Source organism: Rhizopus delemar, genomic scaffold (assembly GCF_000149305.1).
Source record: "Rhizopus delemar RA 99-880 supercont3.5 genomic scaffold, whole genome shotgun sequence".
Classification (NCBI taxonomy): Eukaryota; Fungi; Mucoromycota; class Mucoromycetes; order Mucorales; family Rhizopodaceae; genus Rhizopus; species Rhizopus delemar.
In genome coordinates, this window is record NW_027137831.1 from 2,504,330 (window position 1) to 2,522,301 (window position 17,972).

The following is a 17,972-nucleotide window of genomic DNA, read 5'->3' on the forward strand; positions in this document are numbered from 1 at the left end:
CAAGTAAATTAATTTTTTTGAACTTAAAGATTTCACCTGGAACATACAGTAGGTGAAAAAACTGTTGCAACCTTTCCAGAAATCGCACTTTTTCAGCTTAATCTCCTTACTTAGACCAGTCTGCGCTTACAAATTCATATAGTGTTTAGACTAATGTCGTGGCTGCTACATACTTCAATTTCACTCTCCTGTTTAAAGTACAGCTGGAAAAACTTGATTGGCTATGTTGCGGATTCACAATTTTATATATTCAAAAAACGACTACTTATCATTCTGTTTAAAAATCAACGAGCTTCTCTAAGGAAACCAGTGTTAAGTCATTCTCAGCTAGAAATGTGTTACCCTTTATATTATTCTGATGTAAATAGATGGATTGTTTTCATCAATTTTTCCGCACTTATCCTCAATTTATTTTTTCATACTTTTTTACACAAAATGCCATCTGCTTCATCATCTCGTAGCTAAGATGGTATGAAGTCTGTGTTGCATACAGATAGCCAAAGATGTGTATCGACTGCTATTGGAACCTGGACCCTCTATGTTGCATAGTTCCACAGTTAATATGTTAAAACCAATGAACTTCCAATTGAAGCTGAAAAAAAAGAAGCAATTTTTGACAAAAGAGCATACGAAACGAAAGTTAGCTTGGGCCAGGAAGTACCACAGCTAGTATATTGATTCATGGCGACAAGTGGTCTTTTTAGATGAAGTGAAAATTAGTATATGGGCATCGGATGGTGTCAAGTATTACTGTGTAAGACCAGACGATGCTTTACGTCCAACCACCTGGACTTTGCAGATAAGCATCTACGTGCGCAATTATTTATGTAGAGACATATAACTAAAACAGTGGTTGATATGGGTGTCAAGCTTACGATGAATAGTAAATTCAGAGGTTTACCAGCAAATGGTTGGTATCAAATACATGAAAATGCCACAGTAGCACAGTTTTGACAAATCTCAATTTTATCTTCAGTTAGTTAAGAACCCTAACTAGAAGTTGAAATTGACAATCAAATACTTGGCTGTGACCAACGTCTAATGTATTAACTACTAGCCAATGCAAAGTCTAGACTTGTGTCCAATACAGCGTGTTTAGCACCAACATAAACTTCAAATCAGAACTTATGACACACATGCATGTGACGTTGATTATCTGTAGGAAAACGTTGATATGGAATGGAACAAGTTTATTATCTATCTTCGCAAACAATATGTAGATACCATGCAACTAAGAACTGAAGCTGTTATTAAGGCAAAAGAAGAGCACACAGCTTCTTAATAAAAATGTCGTTTTTTTGCAAAAATCAGGATATGGAATTTCTCACATATCGCAAGCCATTCCTCCTCAACTAGTATCACGTAAGTCATTTTAATAGCATTAATATAAGTACAACAGAAGGTACTTTTATGCTTTAACAGGAAAGAAGCTTTTGTGCATTAGTTTGCCTGGAACATGGGATTAAGCGAGAATTGAACTAAGGTTGCAACACTTTTTTCACCTACTGTATATTTGATTCGTCTGATAAACGTCTTGATAAAAGGTGGAGATGCACTCATGAATACACATGTCATCTATTAAACTGGTTATAGAAACCAAGTTCATAGATGCTATGGTAGATAGAGGCAGAGCTTCCGATCCAGTTGTTAAATTGATGTTATTAGGGAGGGCTAGGGAAATGTAAACATTGACGTTGTAGCTTTCTAGATGATTTTGAATAAATGGTTGCATATTTTTTTTTAGGTTTTCTATTTTTTGATTTTTTTTTGTTTTTGCTGTTAATTTTGACAGTGATGAATATCTAAGGCTGCTTGTCGAAACATTGAGCTCTCGTAAATAGTCACCACTGTGGATGCTGTATAAGAACTGCTTTAAATAGGTTGATTCAATATTTCCTTTACGATTTGTATTGAAGTTCTTGATATCACCATTATAGCGTTCAAAGTTAAACACCCAATAGCCATAGACAGGACCATAATTCACTATGCCTTCTTTTAAGTGCGCGTGTAAATGCATGTTGAGAGAGATGATTTTGGCACCATACAACCCCTCCATTTCAGAACAAAAAGAAATAAGTAATCGATGGGCCTCTTCTACATCTTCAGTCGTTATTGACGGTGATGCAATTAAAATGTTGGCATCAACAAATTTCAACCAATGCTGGTAATACTGTCGATCCAATTTTCCAAGCAATAACACCTTTGACATGGAAGTCACCCAGACCTTCCACTCATCAGCTTTCAAATGCGAGAATCCAATTTCACCTGTTGTCATCTTGCGAATCAAAGAGGACGAGTCATACCCAACTGGCAGTTGAATATTCCTCGCCTCGGCTACCATCTTCTTCATATCGTCATTTGTCAGCATCAATCTTCTATTCTTGATTGTCGTACGCCAAATCATCATCATTTTCTTGGCTGAACTAAGATATAAGTTATGCATGGGATCAACAACGGTAAACATGACAGGATCAAAGTATCTACAGTGACTCCCAAACCTGTCCCAATGTTTTGTAATTTTGTCTTTTACCGTCAATGGTGCGATTACTGATTGCGTAAAGTATGCCTTGTTGTACCTCATTTGAAAGCTGTGGTGGTGTAGATGTACGTGGTACAGACTGCTTCTCAAGTTATGTAGCACAGACGGAGATAATAAATGTAAAAAATGACCGGTGCATTGGGACAGTTTTGGGAGCATATTGAAAAAATCACAATTTCTTTATTTATTTATTACTAATAGTTTGACCAACGTCCTTTGTTCTAAATATACTTACGTATACGTTGTGGCATACTTCCTGTAACTTTTTATCACTCTTCCGGCATTATAAGCTCCTATAAAACTTGATTATACGTTCATAAAGCTCATTCATGCATTTTAGTACAGTTTCATAGTCATTAAGCCTCCTTTTCACCAATGATGACATGTTTTCCGTAGTCTTTAAGCCAGAAGATTGTTCAGGCCATTGTAAAACATTATAAAATCGTTTTTGAAGGTACTACTTTACTACTTTCGGAGTATGCTTAGGGTCGTTGTCATGCTGGCAAATCACCTGATGACGTTCGAAGCCTACTTTATCGACACCATATTCAATCGTACACTCCAACTTACCTTCCAAGGTCTCTTTGTACATTGCTTTGTTCATATTACCATTGGTTTTGCACATCTAACCGACTCCAGCATAGGTAATGACATTCCACAGCATGATATTGCATCCATCGTGTTTAACAGCAATCTTCACGTGATGGCGTTTGAGGCTTTCCCCTGATCGAATCCAAGCCTAGGTGTGTCCATCCAAATTAAATCTATTTATTTTTGTCTCGTCTGGTCAAATAACGCGTTCCTAGTCATCTACTGTCGAGTTACTGTGAGTAATACACCAAGAAAGTTTGTTGCGGATATTCTTTGCACTGAGTAATGGCTTCTTTGGCTTCTCAATCGCGCCTAAGACTGACTTTCGAAGGACTTTATGAACTCTTTCAACACCTACGTTCTTTCCAATATCGTTTTCAAGACATTTGGTAACCTTCACAGCACTCGGAACACAATTTTTGGTGAGCTGGCGTACATAGTAATGCTCATCAGCTGCAGACAATACCTTAGATCGACCCCCGTTCGGCCTCATAACACTAGAGCAATGGGTTCTTCGGAGTCTTCTAATCGTACTCTTACCTAAACCCGTCAATTCTTCCATCTCCCGAATCGACTTACCTTGTTTAAGGAAAGTAATAGCTTGAAATACCACATCTTCTGGGACTTGTTTCACGTTGAGATTTAATGAGTGAGTTATAGCCGAGTAGGAGTTTAAAATTTCCGCAGATGTTAATTAGGACATCGGATACGTTTGCGGCGCTAATACATTCAGTTTGGTGATTGTATGCAAGTTGTTGATGGATATTTTGTAGATATTCTGATTTTTTCAATATGCTCCCAAAACTGTCCCAATGCACCGGTCATTTTTTACATTTATTATCTCCGTCTGTGCTACATAACTTGAGAAGCAGTCTGTACCACGTACATCTACACCACCACAGCTTTCAAATGAGGTACAACAAGGCATACTTTACGCAATCAGTAATCGCACCATTGACGGTAAAAGACAAAATTACAAAACATTGGGACAGGTTTGGGAGTCACTGTAAGCCGAAGAAGCTCAGAGTACTTTGCACCATGTAAATTCGCGTGTCTCGGCTTGCTTGTTTCGTTCAATTGTTGATACCATTCCATTGCTGCTTGTCTGTGGGTGTAGTTGGTACGAGGAATCCAGGATGCCATGTCAAAATTTCTGAAATCTCTGCGCATCATATCACCGTCTAGACTACCAAATTGCTTAAGACATTTGTGGCATGCACAGTTGGAGTTTCCAGCTGTAAATCCACACAGCATTCTTGCAGCTGGCAAATCACAAGCAACCATGGTCAAAGCAGCTCTCACCCTTTCTTTCTTCAAAGCATCATCAACAAGAACATCCATCAACACTCCTTCATCAACAAGAGGGGAAAGGTAGTTGTTGATTTCAGCACCGGATGGTTCCTTTGGTCCAGGTAATAAACCAACACAAATCACGTTTTCCTTAAGGTTTCTCTCATCCCTTGCAAGATTTTGAATTGTCAGATAGATGCCTCCGGAAGAATGCTGAGTACCAACAAATGGTTGAAACCAATCCATGTTGATAGTCAGCATAATGTTATAATCTGACTGTTGAACAAAGGGCAAGCCCCCGTTTACAGAACCAAATTGTTTCCAAACATTTCCATCATAAACATCTAACATCAAATTTTGTTGCTGAGGGCGACTTTTCCATTTAAGGAGTGAATCAACAAATCCTGGGCGACACATGAACTTCTTCAACGTAGATACGATAGAATTGTATTCAAACAACATCTTAGGAAGATGGGAGTTACTTGTGCCTCCAATGATCAAAGATTCGTCACATTTTCTGCAAACAGTAACGGTTGATCTTCCATTCTCGTTTAAACGATAAAGTCGATGACAACCCTTACATACAGAATATTGTGTGACGCCCTCGTAGCATCTTTTCAATAATTCTGAGCTGGACAAGAGAGTGGTGGCCTTAACAGGAAATCGATACTTCATGTTGGTAAAAAGAAGAACCACATTCATACATTCCATTAATAATTCAGTTTGATCATCAGTCAAAAATTTTGTTTTGAACAAAATCACAAAAAAGAACAGGTACAATGAAAGTGGTTCATCAAGGGGTGGAAAGCTTCTATTAGTGTACATTGGTGTTTCTACAATAAACAAGTTTCAGTTTTTTTTTTTTTCGGCAGAAGAAAATAAGAATTACCATCAACATTTTCATTGAATTGATCTTCATAATCATCATCAAGGTCAAGATCAACGTTGTCGAAATCAATTGCTTCACCATTGTCATCTATTTCCTCTAAATTCGTACCTAATGAATTGAAATGAGTAACGTATTATGTTGCTGTATTTCAACAGCTAATAAAAATTTATATCTACTGGAATCAACTTCCATGGCTTCAGTAATTTGACTTTCAGATTGGCCAAACATCGTCAACATGTCATCAGTTACTATTTAAGAAGCCTTAGGATACATTTATTACAACTAAAAGTAACATTCATACCGTGTTGGCCGTGTAAATGGTGAACAGGGTACGTTGAGTAAATTGTCAAGTACTGTCGAGTTACTTCATGGCGTTCAAAAGTTGATTTTTTTACAATATCATAGCCATTAGCCTTGATGGTACAAACTTCAGGGCAAACACAAATGTAAAGATTTTTGTTAGGCATTATAATAGAAAACAAGCAAGCTTTTGAAATAAGAAAAAAAAAATACAGCAAGAAAAATTTCAAAGCACAAAAAAGTAACCCTGACTTTAAAATATATTAATATGAAATTTTGCCTAAGAAAATAACTTAACAAAAAAAAAAGAAAAAAAAAACTGAATTTAAAGTCCTAAGTGGGAGGATTTTTTAACTTCAGTCATTTTTACCTCCTTAACATGCTTACCCTTGACGTAAAAAATAAACTTTTGTTTTTTATATATAAAAATTTCTTTCAAAGTTATAAATCAAATCTATATATAACTGTGATATTCAAGGCCCATTTACGATACAAAATTTATATTTTTGAGTGCTTTATCAACTTTTAAAAAAAGCGGTCTTAAAATTAGCAATATTAAGCTCTTAATATTCGAGTAATATTCGCAATTATTTGCAGTGTGTCAAAAAGGAATCAAAGGCGACTCCAGAGCAAAATACGTCTGCGTTATTGATAATGTACTAAGGAAAGAAGATATACTTTTTTGAAGGACTTGTATAAGACGGTAAAGATATATCCACTGAAGTTGCCTATTTGATTTTCTATTAATTCACTTCAATTCGAACGAGAACCTAGGCCGACTGAAAAAACCTACTTCGAGCAATTGGTACCAGAATAATAAGAGAAACACCAAATAGATGAAGGCAAGTGTACGTATAAGAGCGAGTGAATAAACAAAGATTGAAGGGAACCTTGATTCTTCAAAAGAAAGAAAAAAAATAAAGTAAAAAAATAGGTCGATTTCCCTTTTTTTTTTATTCAATAACAATTTACAAGACTTTATATACTTTTGCAAATGTATAAAGTATTATCAGAGAATCAGTAGCATTAACAAAAAATAAACAGATCAGGACATGGACGAGGGTAACTGATGATAAGGAAAGAAAATAAAACTTCAGACAAAAGAAAACGTCAAACGGAAGAGAGAAAGCAAAACATATGATCTGAGCGAATGTCATCGGAAGAAGCACCCAATATATATCGAACCACCCAGCTAAACCTAGAACCTCACCGACAAAAAAGGAAAGTGCACCCCAACTGTATATGACCATCAATTCACTTGAGCTCCGCCAGCAAGCTGCAGGTCACCTGATCAACCCAAGGGTCCTCCTTCAGTTGGTGTCGACTATACCCGTTCTCCACTATAGACCATTCAGCCAATCATATTTCCCGTAGCGCTTCACATAAACATATCTCCGAACCGAGTTGAGTTTATCAGCCAAATTTACCAGTCACCTATCATTATTGATATATGCTTTTCCCCTGATTATGCTTTACCTTGAATAGCTTGAAATTTAAAACAGTAACCAGGAAAAAAGAGAACTAGTATTGACTTTAAAGGCGTAAAGTAAGTGTAAAAAGAAATATAATAAAAAGAAAAGAGAAGACTGTATATCGTTTATTCAATAAAAATCAAACATCCTTTTATACTTTTCATTGGCTGCTAGCCACTCCGTTATACATCTACAATTTAATGGGACCACCATTATTCTTCAAAAAATACATAAGGCCACCATTACCATCTTCATTAGCGACTGATCAAGCATTAGGATAAGGACCCTCTTTAGGACCCTTAACTTCCACCTTCATTTCAGTCTCAGCACGACCACCACTCAGGGTCAAATAACCTTCCGGTCCATACTCTAGTCTATTCCGGTCATCTTCTCCCGGACCCATCGGTGTTTCATTTGGAAAAAAGAGGCGGTCCTGACCAACATAGCACATATCATTATTCAGTTATCCTCAATGGTCCAGTGGCTAGGATCTGTCGCTTTCACCGACATGGCCGGGGTTCGATTCCCCGTTGGGGAATTATTTTTCTCAATGTTGAAAGATATACAGCCAAGTTTTTTTAGTACTGTAACACACGAAACACGAAAAAGGAAACCCCTATGGTTATAGGAGAGATGCTATCTCAATAGCAAACGATGCTATGCTAATAGCAAAGGAATTCAAGGACAACAAAAAAAAGAAGAAAACAAAAGAAAAACCAAAAACAGCATAAAAGTATGAAAATCAAAAAACATATAAATATCAGTATCTTTTTATAAATATTTCAATTATTATTATTACCTTATCCTATTATCTTACCTATTATTTTACATTACCTTACTTTATCACAATAAATATCCTTTGAATCCAAATATCTCTTTATTTTATTTGTATAAATAGGAAGAACCAATAATCCCTTGAAACTTATATTTCATTGTAAATCCCTTTTATTTTATCTTTACTTTACCTTTATTCTTTTTATTCAATTCAAGTCTGATCAACTTAATAAGATCTGGTGGTCACTTACACTCAAACATACATCTATTCAATTTTACTTCTTTGGATACAAATTATATTCAACACCTTATTCAAAACACGATATATTATATTAACAACTTACCTCAATCCTATCTAAACCCTGAAATATAAAGATTTCACAGTACCACGCCAGTTAGAAAATGAACTTTTGCGTAACAACTTATTTGAAAACGGAGTATTGTGACAATAGAAGTGAATAAAGAGGTCACACGAAGCAAAAGTGAAAGAAGTCAAAATATGAAAAAAGTCGAAAATTGAAAAAAGTTGAAAAATGAAAAAAGTCAAAAAAAAAAAACTAAGAAAAGTTAAAAAGAAAAAAAAAAGAAAATATTCATATATATATCCCATCTTTTTGTAAAGAAAATGTTAGTCAGTAAAAATAAATCATATATTTCTACTCAATAATTAGCAAACTTTAACAAGAAAGTTCCTGTTTACCTAAACTTTTTACTCTACTTTAACCTTTATCAAGAAACATCGTATTGATCTTACACATAAGCTCTGGTGGTCACTACTTATCAAGCATCTGCTTAAATTCCATACAAAACAACAACTTACAAGGCAATCACAACCTTAAATCAAGCTTTACAAGCAAACTTAACTCAAATTAACTCACTTACTACAAGCCAACCTTTAAAATAACAGTATTAACTCTTTTGCTTGAAAACCAAAAACAACATAATGTAGCACAAATGATGAAATTTTAGATCAAGAGAACAATGCTGATCACAAGAATAATTTTGATGTCCAGCGACATTGATGTCGTTCGACATAGATGTCAAACAACACAAACAATAAGCCACGTCAATTTTTATATAAATAAGATGAATATTTTTAAACAAAATAACATTATCCAATCCGATCCAATCCAATTCAATAAATCAAATCTTCTTACGCTTAAAAAGCAATCTTTTCTTATTGGGTCACAATTACCTTTTCTTTTCTTTTTATTTTTACTTATTCTTTCTGATCTGATACCCGAGTTATCACAAATCAAGAAAGCTCCCTTTTATTTTTATCGTTTATCAAACAATCTTATTCTTAACCTTATTGATCTAAAAAGATCTGGTGGTCACTACTCAAAGACAATTTACTCTAAAGAACTGTTAAACGTTCAATCAAGTTACCTAAACTCAAGTCATTCAAGACTTCAAACCTCAATTTAAACAAATCTACATCACTTTAACACAAGCCAAGTTCCAAGTACTAACAAGTTACAATAAAATTATAAAAACCAAAAACATATACAGTGACTCCCAAAACTGTCCCAATGTTTTGTAATTTTGTCTTTTACCGTCAATGGTGCGATTACTGATTGCGTAAAGTATGCCTTGTTGTACCTCATTTGAAAGCTGTGGTGGTGTAGATGTACGTGGTACAGACTGCTTCTCAAGTTATGTAGCACAGACGGAGATAATAAATGTAAAAAATGACCGGTGCATTGGGACAGTTTTGGGAGCATATTGAAAAAATCACAATTTCTTCATTTATTTATTACTAATAGTTTGACCAACGTCCTTTGTTCTAAATATACTTACGTATACGTTGTGGCATACTTCCTGTAACTTTTTATCACTCTTCCGGCATTATAAGCTCCTATAAAACTTGATTATACGTTCATAAAGCTCATTCATGCATTTTAGTACAGTTTCATAGTCATTAAGCCTCCTTTTCACCAATGATGACATGTTTTCCGTAGTCTTTAAGCCAGAAGATTGTTCAGGCCATTGTAAAACATTATAAAATCGTTTTTGAAGGTACTACTTTACTACTTTCGGAGTATGCTTAGGGTCGTTGTCATGCTGGCAAATCACCTGATGACGTTCGAAGCCTACTTTATCGACACCATATTCAATCGTACACTCCAACTTACCTTCCAAGGTCTCTTTGTACATTGCTTTGTTCATATTACCATTGGTTTTGCACATCTAACCGACTCCAGCATAGGTAATGACATTCCACAGCATGATATTGCATCCATCGTGTTTAACAGCAATCTTCACGTGATGGCGTTTGAGGCTTTCCCCTGATCGAATCCAAGCCTAGGTGTGTCCATCCAAATTAAATCTATTTATTTTTGTCTCGTCTGGTCAAATAACGCGTTCCTAGTCATCTACTGTCGAGTTACTGTGAGTAATACACCAAGAAAGTTTGTTGCGGATATTCTTTGCACTGAGTAATGGCTTCTTTGGCTTCTCAATCGCGCCTAAGACTGACTTTCGAAGGACTTTATGAACTCTTTTAACACCTACAGTAGGTCACAGAACTGCTGCAAGGAATCCATTTTTCTTGGTTTTTGTAGCGCACATCCTGTTACAATGGCACAAACTGCCTCTGTTCCCACATAGTAAATCTTCTACATGCCTTGAAAAATCCGAAAGAGTTTATGCCCTATTGGATAAGTATTGAAGGAAGTATGAGGCGCGCAATTTGAAAATTTGAAAAAATGAAAATTTGAACAGAATGAACTTATTTATTAATATTTAGTTGGTCCTACTTTTCTATTAATAATCTCTTGAGTTCTTTCCGGAATGTTATCTACATGTCCTTGGCAAAGGTCTTTATGGAAGTCATTTCATATTTCATCAACTCGTTCCCAAAACACATCCATGTTCTTTGCTCTATATTCGTAATAGTTGAATTTCAACTTCAATTGATGTCCTACGTGCTCGATTGAATTTAAGTCGGGGATCTAAGCTGGCCAATAGTTAACATAGCTCTCTTGGTGACTACATAACTAGGCTATTGTAGATTATGCCTTGTGCTTTGGGTCATTGTCATGCTAAAAGTAAATGTTGGACCAGTCGAAATTGTAGTACTTCATAGTATCACGAAGCGTAGTGTTCAAAATATGCTGGTAAACACCCGAGTTCAAGTTTCCATCGTAAATTTAGCAAGCATATCCTGGTCCTTCAGAGATTATACAACCCCAGGGCATCATTTTGCTAGCTCCGTGATTGATTGCAAAATCCAGGTCATGATGTTGAAGAAGGTCACTTGGCCGTTTCCAATAGTGATCAGCATCATCAAAGCCCTATACGCTGAGCTTGGTCTCATTAAAGTACACTGTTTGCTGTCAGTCACTCATTGCCTAATCCTGATGCTCCTTGACCCGTTCTAACTGATGCTACGTATGCGTTTTTGTCTGAAATGGCTCCTTTTTTTCTATCAGAAAATGGAACTCCATTGATTTCAGTACGTTAATTTCTGACTGGTATGAGATATCGTAGCCAAATCCAACCAGCTCCCGGTATACCTCTTTGGAAGTCTTTAAAACCCGTTCAATGACTTTTCTTTTGATTAACCGCTTCGTCACTTTGGAGACTACTGCAGGTCTATCACCTGTGCTCACTGTCCTACTTGAAAACAACGTTATAAAGTATCTACTAACAGTTGATTCATGTAATCCAGTCTCCTTAGCAATATCATATTTTGATGTGGATCCGGTTAATGTCTGTTTGAGATCGTTTACTTTCTCCTCTGACAGTGATTTATGCATGCAATTGACGAGAGGCTAAAAACGAGAAATAATTTAAACAAGGGAATATAAAATTTAAAATAAAGGAATTGTAAGCACTCTTAAATACAGATAACATTCTAATCACGTCAAAAGTGAGAAAAATTGTGATGGCAACCGGTTGGGTTGTATTAAAATTCATTATTTCAAACATATGTAAACAAGTAAAAAATACCGGATGTTTAGAATACTACCTTTAGCAGTATCAAATTCCACCAATAAACATTGCCCATATCCAATAATCGACGAATAAATGCACTTTCTATTGAGGTACAAACAGTCAAAGTTTGAGATAGTTTGGTGCAGTATCCATGGACAAGCAGCTGTAAAACATGAATTTTGCAATTCCTTGCAGCAGTTTTTTGACCTACTGTATATTCTTCTTCTTTTTTATATAAAACTATCACTATTAGATTCATTCTATGAAGTAAACATGAACACTAAATAAGTCATGATCTTTACTATTCATCATTTCTGTAAATGAATAATAATGGATCAGGTACCTAATCAACTTTGATCTGACTGGAGGCATTTCATATAAATATATCTTTCCTCTCAATGAAGACGGAACAATTCTCCCAGATCAGTTAAAGAACAATAAGATCTATAAAAACAACGAATTAAAAATTTTCATAATCGATTCAGTGATCACTATTCAATCAAACGTGTCAATGATTGGATCTACGCTCATAACTACTCATTTACCCGCCAACTGATAGAAGAATATAAATAGTAGACTTTGTAATGTTTTCTTTTTAATAATCAAGATTGTCTTAAATAAAGTTCAGTCTCAAAAAGTATTCTTTTGGTTTATCTTTGTTATTTCTTTTACTTTACCAGAACATAACGAAGTCCATTGTTTACCATCTGAACCCAAACGATTGATTTTTGTTTCGTCGCTAAAGACTACTCCCTTCCAGCCTTCCTCTGTCCAATCTTTATACTTCTTGGCAAACTGAAGGCGTGCCTTTTTGGCAGAATGCGTTAAAGGAAGAGCTGTTGGTTTTCGTCGAGATTTAAATTTGGAGCTTTTAAGAAGGTTTCGCACGGTCTGGCCGCAAATATCCGAACCTAAGCCCCTTAAGTCTCTGGCAGCGCGCTCTGTGGTCTTACACACACCAGCATTGAATCTGCGCAATACAAGGCGCGCGTCGTATGTGGTAAGTTTCTTGGGTCGACCTGCTTGCAATATGGAGCGATGGTCTACTTCTTTCGCAATGTTCGAAATAGAACCTTTAGAAACATGTAACTCGTTGCTGATAACATCGTACGACTTTCCTCTTCTTAAAGCGTAGATAATAGCATTTCGCTGAGTTTCTGAAATTTCGCAATTTACCATTACTTGAAATGTCGAGATGGAGCAATGAGAGATTACAATGAAAAAACAAAAAAAAACAGAATCGACCAGGGCTGCCTTGAAATAGCAGAAGCAGTCACGGGTAAAAATTATGATAACAGTCACGAGTTAGTTCTATGTTATTTGGGAACATAGCCGTAAATTTAGTTCATATTTAAAAAAACCCAAAAAATTGTTCATTTTGATTTTGATTTTTGATTGGATATTTTCCAGCCTTCACACATAGCACGTAATATTCTTACAGTGTTGTAAATAGCTGGGAAGCAGTGCTTCATAATGGTCTATGTTGAGTGCTGATTGGAGATTATGCGAAGCAGATTCAGTACAAAATGTGAAAAAGGCGGTTCAAAATGAACAATTTTTTGAGGTAGTGTATCCTTTTTGGTCTAGTGTCGTATCGTCATAGCTTTACCTTCAATTGCCACCGAGTATGCTTAAGAAGAATTAGGCCGGGATTAGTTGCAACTAACGCCTTAGCACAGAAACCTTGTTATCAAATATTGGGTTTGTGGCATGCCTTGGCTTGTGCTTTGTGTCATTGTCATGCTGAAACGAGAGATTACGATATTTTAGACCACTATACCCTAGGCTTTTGTGGTATGTAGTAAGCGAGATACATGTGTATACCTATGACTTTATTACGGCATCGTATACTTTACGCAAATATCCTGGTCCTCAATATCTAATACAGCCTAAAAATGTAACAGAGCAACCAATATGCTTTGTTGTATAATGGTTTAAATAATAAAGGAAAAGGTAAAAACAAAGATCAAGAAACAGTTTGGGTACTTTTTGAGACTGATCTTTATTTCAGTTTAAGTTTTAGTAAAAATTATTCTAATTGAAGACAGGTATTTATATCGTATTGAGTGAGTGGCTTGATATCTTCTATTGTTATCGTTCTTCTAATATTCAGGTACTTTAGCAAGTGTTATCTATAATTATGATTATGAAAACTTTTCATTTGTTCTTTTGTATGTCTGTCATAGATTATCTTTTATTCTGGGAATTCCTCACTGAATTGAATAACGTTATTTTACGCGTTATTTCAATTATGTGAAAGATTAGCAATATTCCTGACATTGGATTGGATTTGGTTATTTTAGTTGATACGTCTTCTTATCAAAGAACTCTCATGAATACAATACATATTCTAAAAGAACATGTTTAATTGGAATTGATTGTATGATCTTATTTAAATAAACTTATATTTTATTTTATTTTAATTATGATCTTGTATTAAGACTTATATTTATTAATGTCAACTACAATCAGTTACTGTTCTACAACATGCTTCATTGCTTGATCACCGTAAAAAGATCGCTAAGGTTGCTCGACTTGCTTTCAATATTAGTGTATACTATCTGCACTCATAACATTCATGTTTTTTTCATTGCTAAATATGATGGACTTCCAGCCCTATATAGTATGCGATGGTTTGTCGCGATACCACTTTCATCGCTTTTTCTGGCTTATACAGCTAATGAAATTCTTCGATTCCTTAGTTCCAGACTCAAAATCTAGCTTCCTACAGTGTCTTCTGACTGACAGTTTGCTAATACTGTGTCCTAAGGATCTCAAAAAGAGCTGAGCATCAGAAGCTGTGCGTAAAGGTCCTTGTCGAAACTTTAGGCGGATGATTGCATTAGTTATTTTGCTGACTACGACCGGTCGACTACCACGGTCACAAGCCTTGATGTTCTTTTCTTCCTTTCTTATCCTGTTGATTGTCCATTTGGAGATTCTTGCTACCCTAAAAAGATCCGCTGCCATACGAACTAAGTGTATTCGAAATCTCAGAGCTTCGCTTTTACAGTTGCTTATTTTCTTAAGCATATAAGGCAAGTACTTTGTCATAGTGAATAGGGTGAAAACAAAAGGGGAATTCAATGGGAAATACAAAATAAGCATGGGTTTATGTATTTTTCAAGAGCTACTAAAGCTCACTAATATACTGTAAAATCTGAAAGCAAACGGGAGAGATATGAGGAAAATTGAAAGAAGGCTAGACAATTACTATATTTTTGGCGAAAATTGAAATATTCAAAAAATCACTAAAAATGACCTTATGCCTGAGGGATGTCCGACACAGTTCCCGCTTACATATCATAATGTATATTTTAGACTGCCTTTCAGATTGTATATGCCACAAAAGTCGCAGACATATGGCGGAGATGCAATACTGATTTTCATTTTTGTGCACCAGTTTTGTCCGCTACAGTAATTCTTATGCTTATACTTCATTTTCGGTACAGAATCTATGATTTTGAGTGATTTATTAACTTTTAAAAAAAAGCGGTCTTAAAATTAGTAATATTAAGCCCTTAACATTTGAGTAATATTCTATATTATTTGCAGTGTCGCACTGCAAATAATCGTGCAAATTTGTTAACGGATATATTATCAATCTTGCGAAAGATCTTAGAATCGTGTGACATCCGGTAACTGATTGTTGATCACACTGCCTCCTGTCTCTGCCACAAATCGTTTAAACTGTAGTTAATCTTTTGGTTAAGAGAAGTTACAAGGTTTGTGGCAGAGACAGGAGACTGCTGGTACATTTATTTGTTAACTGATCTCGCAAGACGCAACTTCCATCAGTTATGTTATGGCTCCTGTTTATTATCCATTTGATATCTAATGGTGCTCGGCAGCCAATGATACTTTTCAAATCAATGCTTTATTTGTCTTTTTGGTCTTTTATAAACCACTCATATTGCTTTATATACAGGTTTTATTGACCACTCATATTGCTTTATATACTTCTTTATAGACCACTCATATATCTTATATACTTCTTTATTGACCATTCATATTGCAATAAATATTGCTTTATATATACAAAAAATAGGGATTTGTTTTATAAAAATAGCTTTTTTTTTATTTAAATAAAATAATAATAACAGTATACAGTATTTCTTTGCTCGTAGCGTTTTAAAAGTTTACTTGACTTACCTAATGTCATCAAAATAGCATCATCTAATCTAAAAATACATCGATTAATCTCGTGGAACTCAAAAAGTTCTCACAAGAAGAAGAAGAAGAAGAAAAAAAAAAGCCAAGCTCAAGGATGCAAAGACACAAGGATTCAAGGATTTAAGGACTTGGGCACTCAAGACAAAAGAAGAAAAGACATCAGTACTCAAGAACCAAAGCAAGGGTGAGAAAGAGATAGTAAAAGGCCAAAGCAAAGTAGCACGTATCTATAATAATTATTAGCTATTGAGTATACGTAGTAGAAGTAATAGTACCTTTCTTTAGAGAGGCCAGAAGACTAGCTAAGCTTATACCAACAAGTAAAAAAAGCAGCACGTACCTATAATAATTATTAGCTATTGGGTATACGTAGTAAAATTAATAATACCTTGCTTTAGATAGCCCAGGACAAGAAACTAGCTAAGTTTAAAGTAAGAAGTAAAAAAAAAAAGAAGCAGCACGCATCTATAATAACTATTAGTTATGAAGGATATTTAGTAAAAGTAATAGTACCTTGCTTTAGATGAACCAGGAAAAAGAAAAAAAGAAAAAAAAAAACGTCATCTAAGCTTATACCTGTTTTGCCAAATAAAGAATATGAAGCAAAAACTACAAAAAGACAATAGTTGTGAAACTAAAGATTATATATGACTTTATTAATAAAAAAATATTGAGGGTATTTATACTTTTTGAATGTCTGGGTCTTTACCGCTATTTCAATTGATCGGTTAAAAGAATAATATAGAATATAAGGAAGGGATAGTGGATAATCAATAGCCGGTTTCTTCTTGACGAATCAAGGAACAATGAAGTAAATAATTATTGATCTAATCCATAATTATAAAATAGGATTGAACTGCCGTTATTATAATCAGGTTCCGATATAGTATTTAGAACGCTGATAGGGCAACAGGGCAAGATTGGCTATTGCAGAAGTCTCACATTTATAATAGAGATCCGGTTAGACTATAATTCCGTAGTATCCAAGTTTATTCATGAATGTTCACTTTATTAGTTGTGTTTTAATCGTAAGATTAAATAAAAAAATTAAACAAAAAAACAATAGCAGCAATATAAAATTAAAATCCTTCTTTATTGCAGATTTCTTTATATTGCAAAAGAGCCCCGTTTAATGGATAAAAAGTTGGCATCTATTTATATTCTTTGTGAGCGTAGATATAAAAGATATAGACTCGGCAACAATGTCGTGCTGAAGAACCAATGATTAAGCTAAAGCTTGTCGATGTTCTAATATATGCATCTGAAGTTGAACAATAGAAATAATAACCAGTCAATTAACTTTGATCTAATTACTTTTGGGGTTGACAATTGATTAGACTCGCTAGGATGACAAATACTGATCTTATTGTTCTAAATTTGGAAAAGTGTGGAATTGTTCAATCATAGTTTAATCTTTGTGTATCGTTATTATTTTAATACAACTGATATCTTATAGAAAATAACTATGTTTACAACATTATCCTCCCCCAGACTTGACAATAGTCAGGTCGGCATTCATGCAGATACTAAATGTTGTTTTCTTATTGGTTAATTTATGTATCTTGATGCTCAGCAAGTTTATGAAGTCAGCGGCCGCTCTGCTACATGAACTTTTTTTTTTTTTTTTTTTTTTTTTAGTTTCTATTGTTTCTTATTCTTTTACTTTTTCTAAGGACTGTGCTATCTTGTACCATGTCCTTTCTTTTATGGTTCTTGTTTTCTTCAGTCACATTAGGTCTAGCAGAAGTCTTTTTAGTGTAATCTTTTTCATTAGCTATCATCTTTTGCTTTCGTGCTTGCTCTAATTCCTTCAACTCTTTTCTCTTAAGCCAATATTTATCAATGGGTACTGTGCTGGAGAAGGATGATGCTTTTTCCCACGTATTCTCTCTTTCACCATAACCAGCCCATTTTACAAGGTATTCTCTTTGTCCTGGACCGCCTCTGTGATCTCTAATATCCTCAACTTAAAAGTATGTATCTTCTATAGCTGTTTCGTCAATAG

General features: G+C 34.9%; 6 protein-coding genes and 1 non-coding gene across 7 annotated transcripts; 2 read left to right on the plus strand and 5 right to left on the minus strand.

Annotated features, from left to right (window-relative positions):
* Positions 1 to 1,779: 1,779 nt before the first annotated feature.
* RO3G_07712 (uncharacterized protein) lies at positions 1,780 to 2,464 on the minus strand (the record flags this gene model as incomplete). The annotated part of the gene is made up of 2 exons (XM_067662302.1): positions 1,780 to 1,847; positions 1,903 to 2,464. 2 exons carry the CDS (start codon positions 2,462 to 2,464, stop codon positions 1,780 to 1,782), a joined length of 630 nt encoding a protein of 209 aa, XP_067518403.1.
* Positions 2,465 to 3,341: 877 nt separating this feature from the next.
* On the minus strand, positions 3,342 to 3,745 carry RO3G_07713 (transposase; the record flags this gene model as incomplete). The annotated part of the gene is made up of 2 exons (XM_067662303.1): positions 3,342 to 3,557; positions 3,710 to 3,745. 2 exons carry the CDS (start codon positions 3,743 to 3,745, stop codon positions 3,342 to 3,344), a joined length of 252 nt encoding a protein of 83 aa, XP_067518404.1.
* A 324-nt stretch (positions 3,746 to 4,069) lies between these two features.
* Positions 4,070 to 5,546, minus strand: RO3G_07714 (uncharacterized protein; the record flags this gene model as incomplete). Its single annotated transcript, XM_067662304.1, has 3 exons — positions 4,070 to 5,253; positions 5,310 to 5,417; positions 5,486 to 5,546. The coding sequence occupies 3 exons, from the start codon at positions 5,544 to 5,546 to the stop codon at positions 4,070 to 4,072; spliced, it is 1,353 nt and encodes a 450-aa protein (XP_067518405.1).
* Positions 5,547 to 7,547: 2,001 nt separating this feature from the next.
* Positions 7,548 to 7,619, plus strand: RO3G_19078. The gene has a single exon. It is a non-coding gene; the product is annotated as a tRNA-Glu (tRNA).
* Positions 7,620 to 10,435: 2,816 nt separating this feature from the next.
* Positions 10,436 to 10,794, plus strand: RO3G_07715 (uncharacterized protein; the record flags this gene model as incomplete). Its single annotated transcript, XM_067662305.1, has 2 exons — positions 10,436 to 10,464; positions 10,605 to 10,794. 2 exons carry the CDS (start codon positions 10,436 to 10,438, stop codon positions 10,792 to 10,794), a joined length of 219 nt encoding a protein of 72 aa, XP_067518406.1.
* Positions 10,795 to 14,446: 3,652 nt separating this feature from the next.
* RO3G_07716 (uncharacterized protein) lies at positions 14,447 to 14,848 on the minus strand (the record flags this gene model as incomplete). Its single annotated transcript, XM_067662306.1, has 2 exons — positions 14,447 to 14,769; positions 14,806 to 14,848. 2 exons carry the CDS (start codon positions 14,846 to 14,848, stop codon positions 14,447 to 14,449), a joined length of 366 nt encoding a protein of 121 aa, XP_067518407.1.
* Positions 14,849 to 17,482: 2,634 nt separating this feature from the next.
* Positions 17,483 to 17,748, minus strand: RO3G_07717 (uncharacterized protein; the record flags this gene model as incomplete). Its single annotated transcript, XM_067662307.1, has 2 exons — positions 17,483 to 17,493; positions 17,631 to 17,748. The coding sequence occupies 2 exons, from the start codon at positions 17,746 to 17,748 to the stop codon at positions 17,483 to 17,485; spliced, it is 129 nt and encodes a 42-aa protein (XP_067518408.1).
* Positions 17,749 to 17,972: the final 224 nt, after the last annotated feature.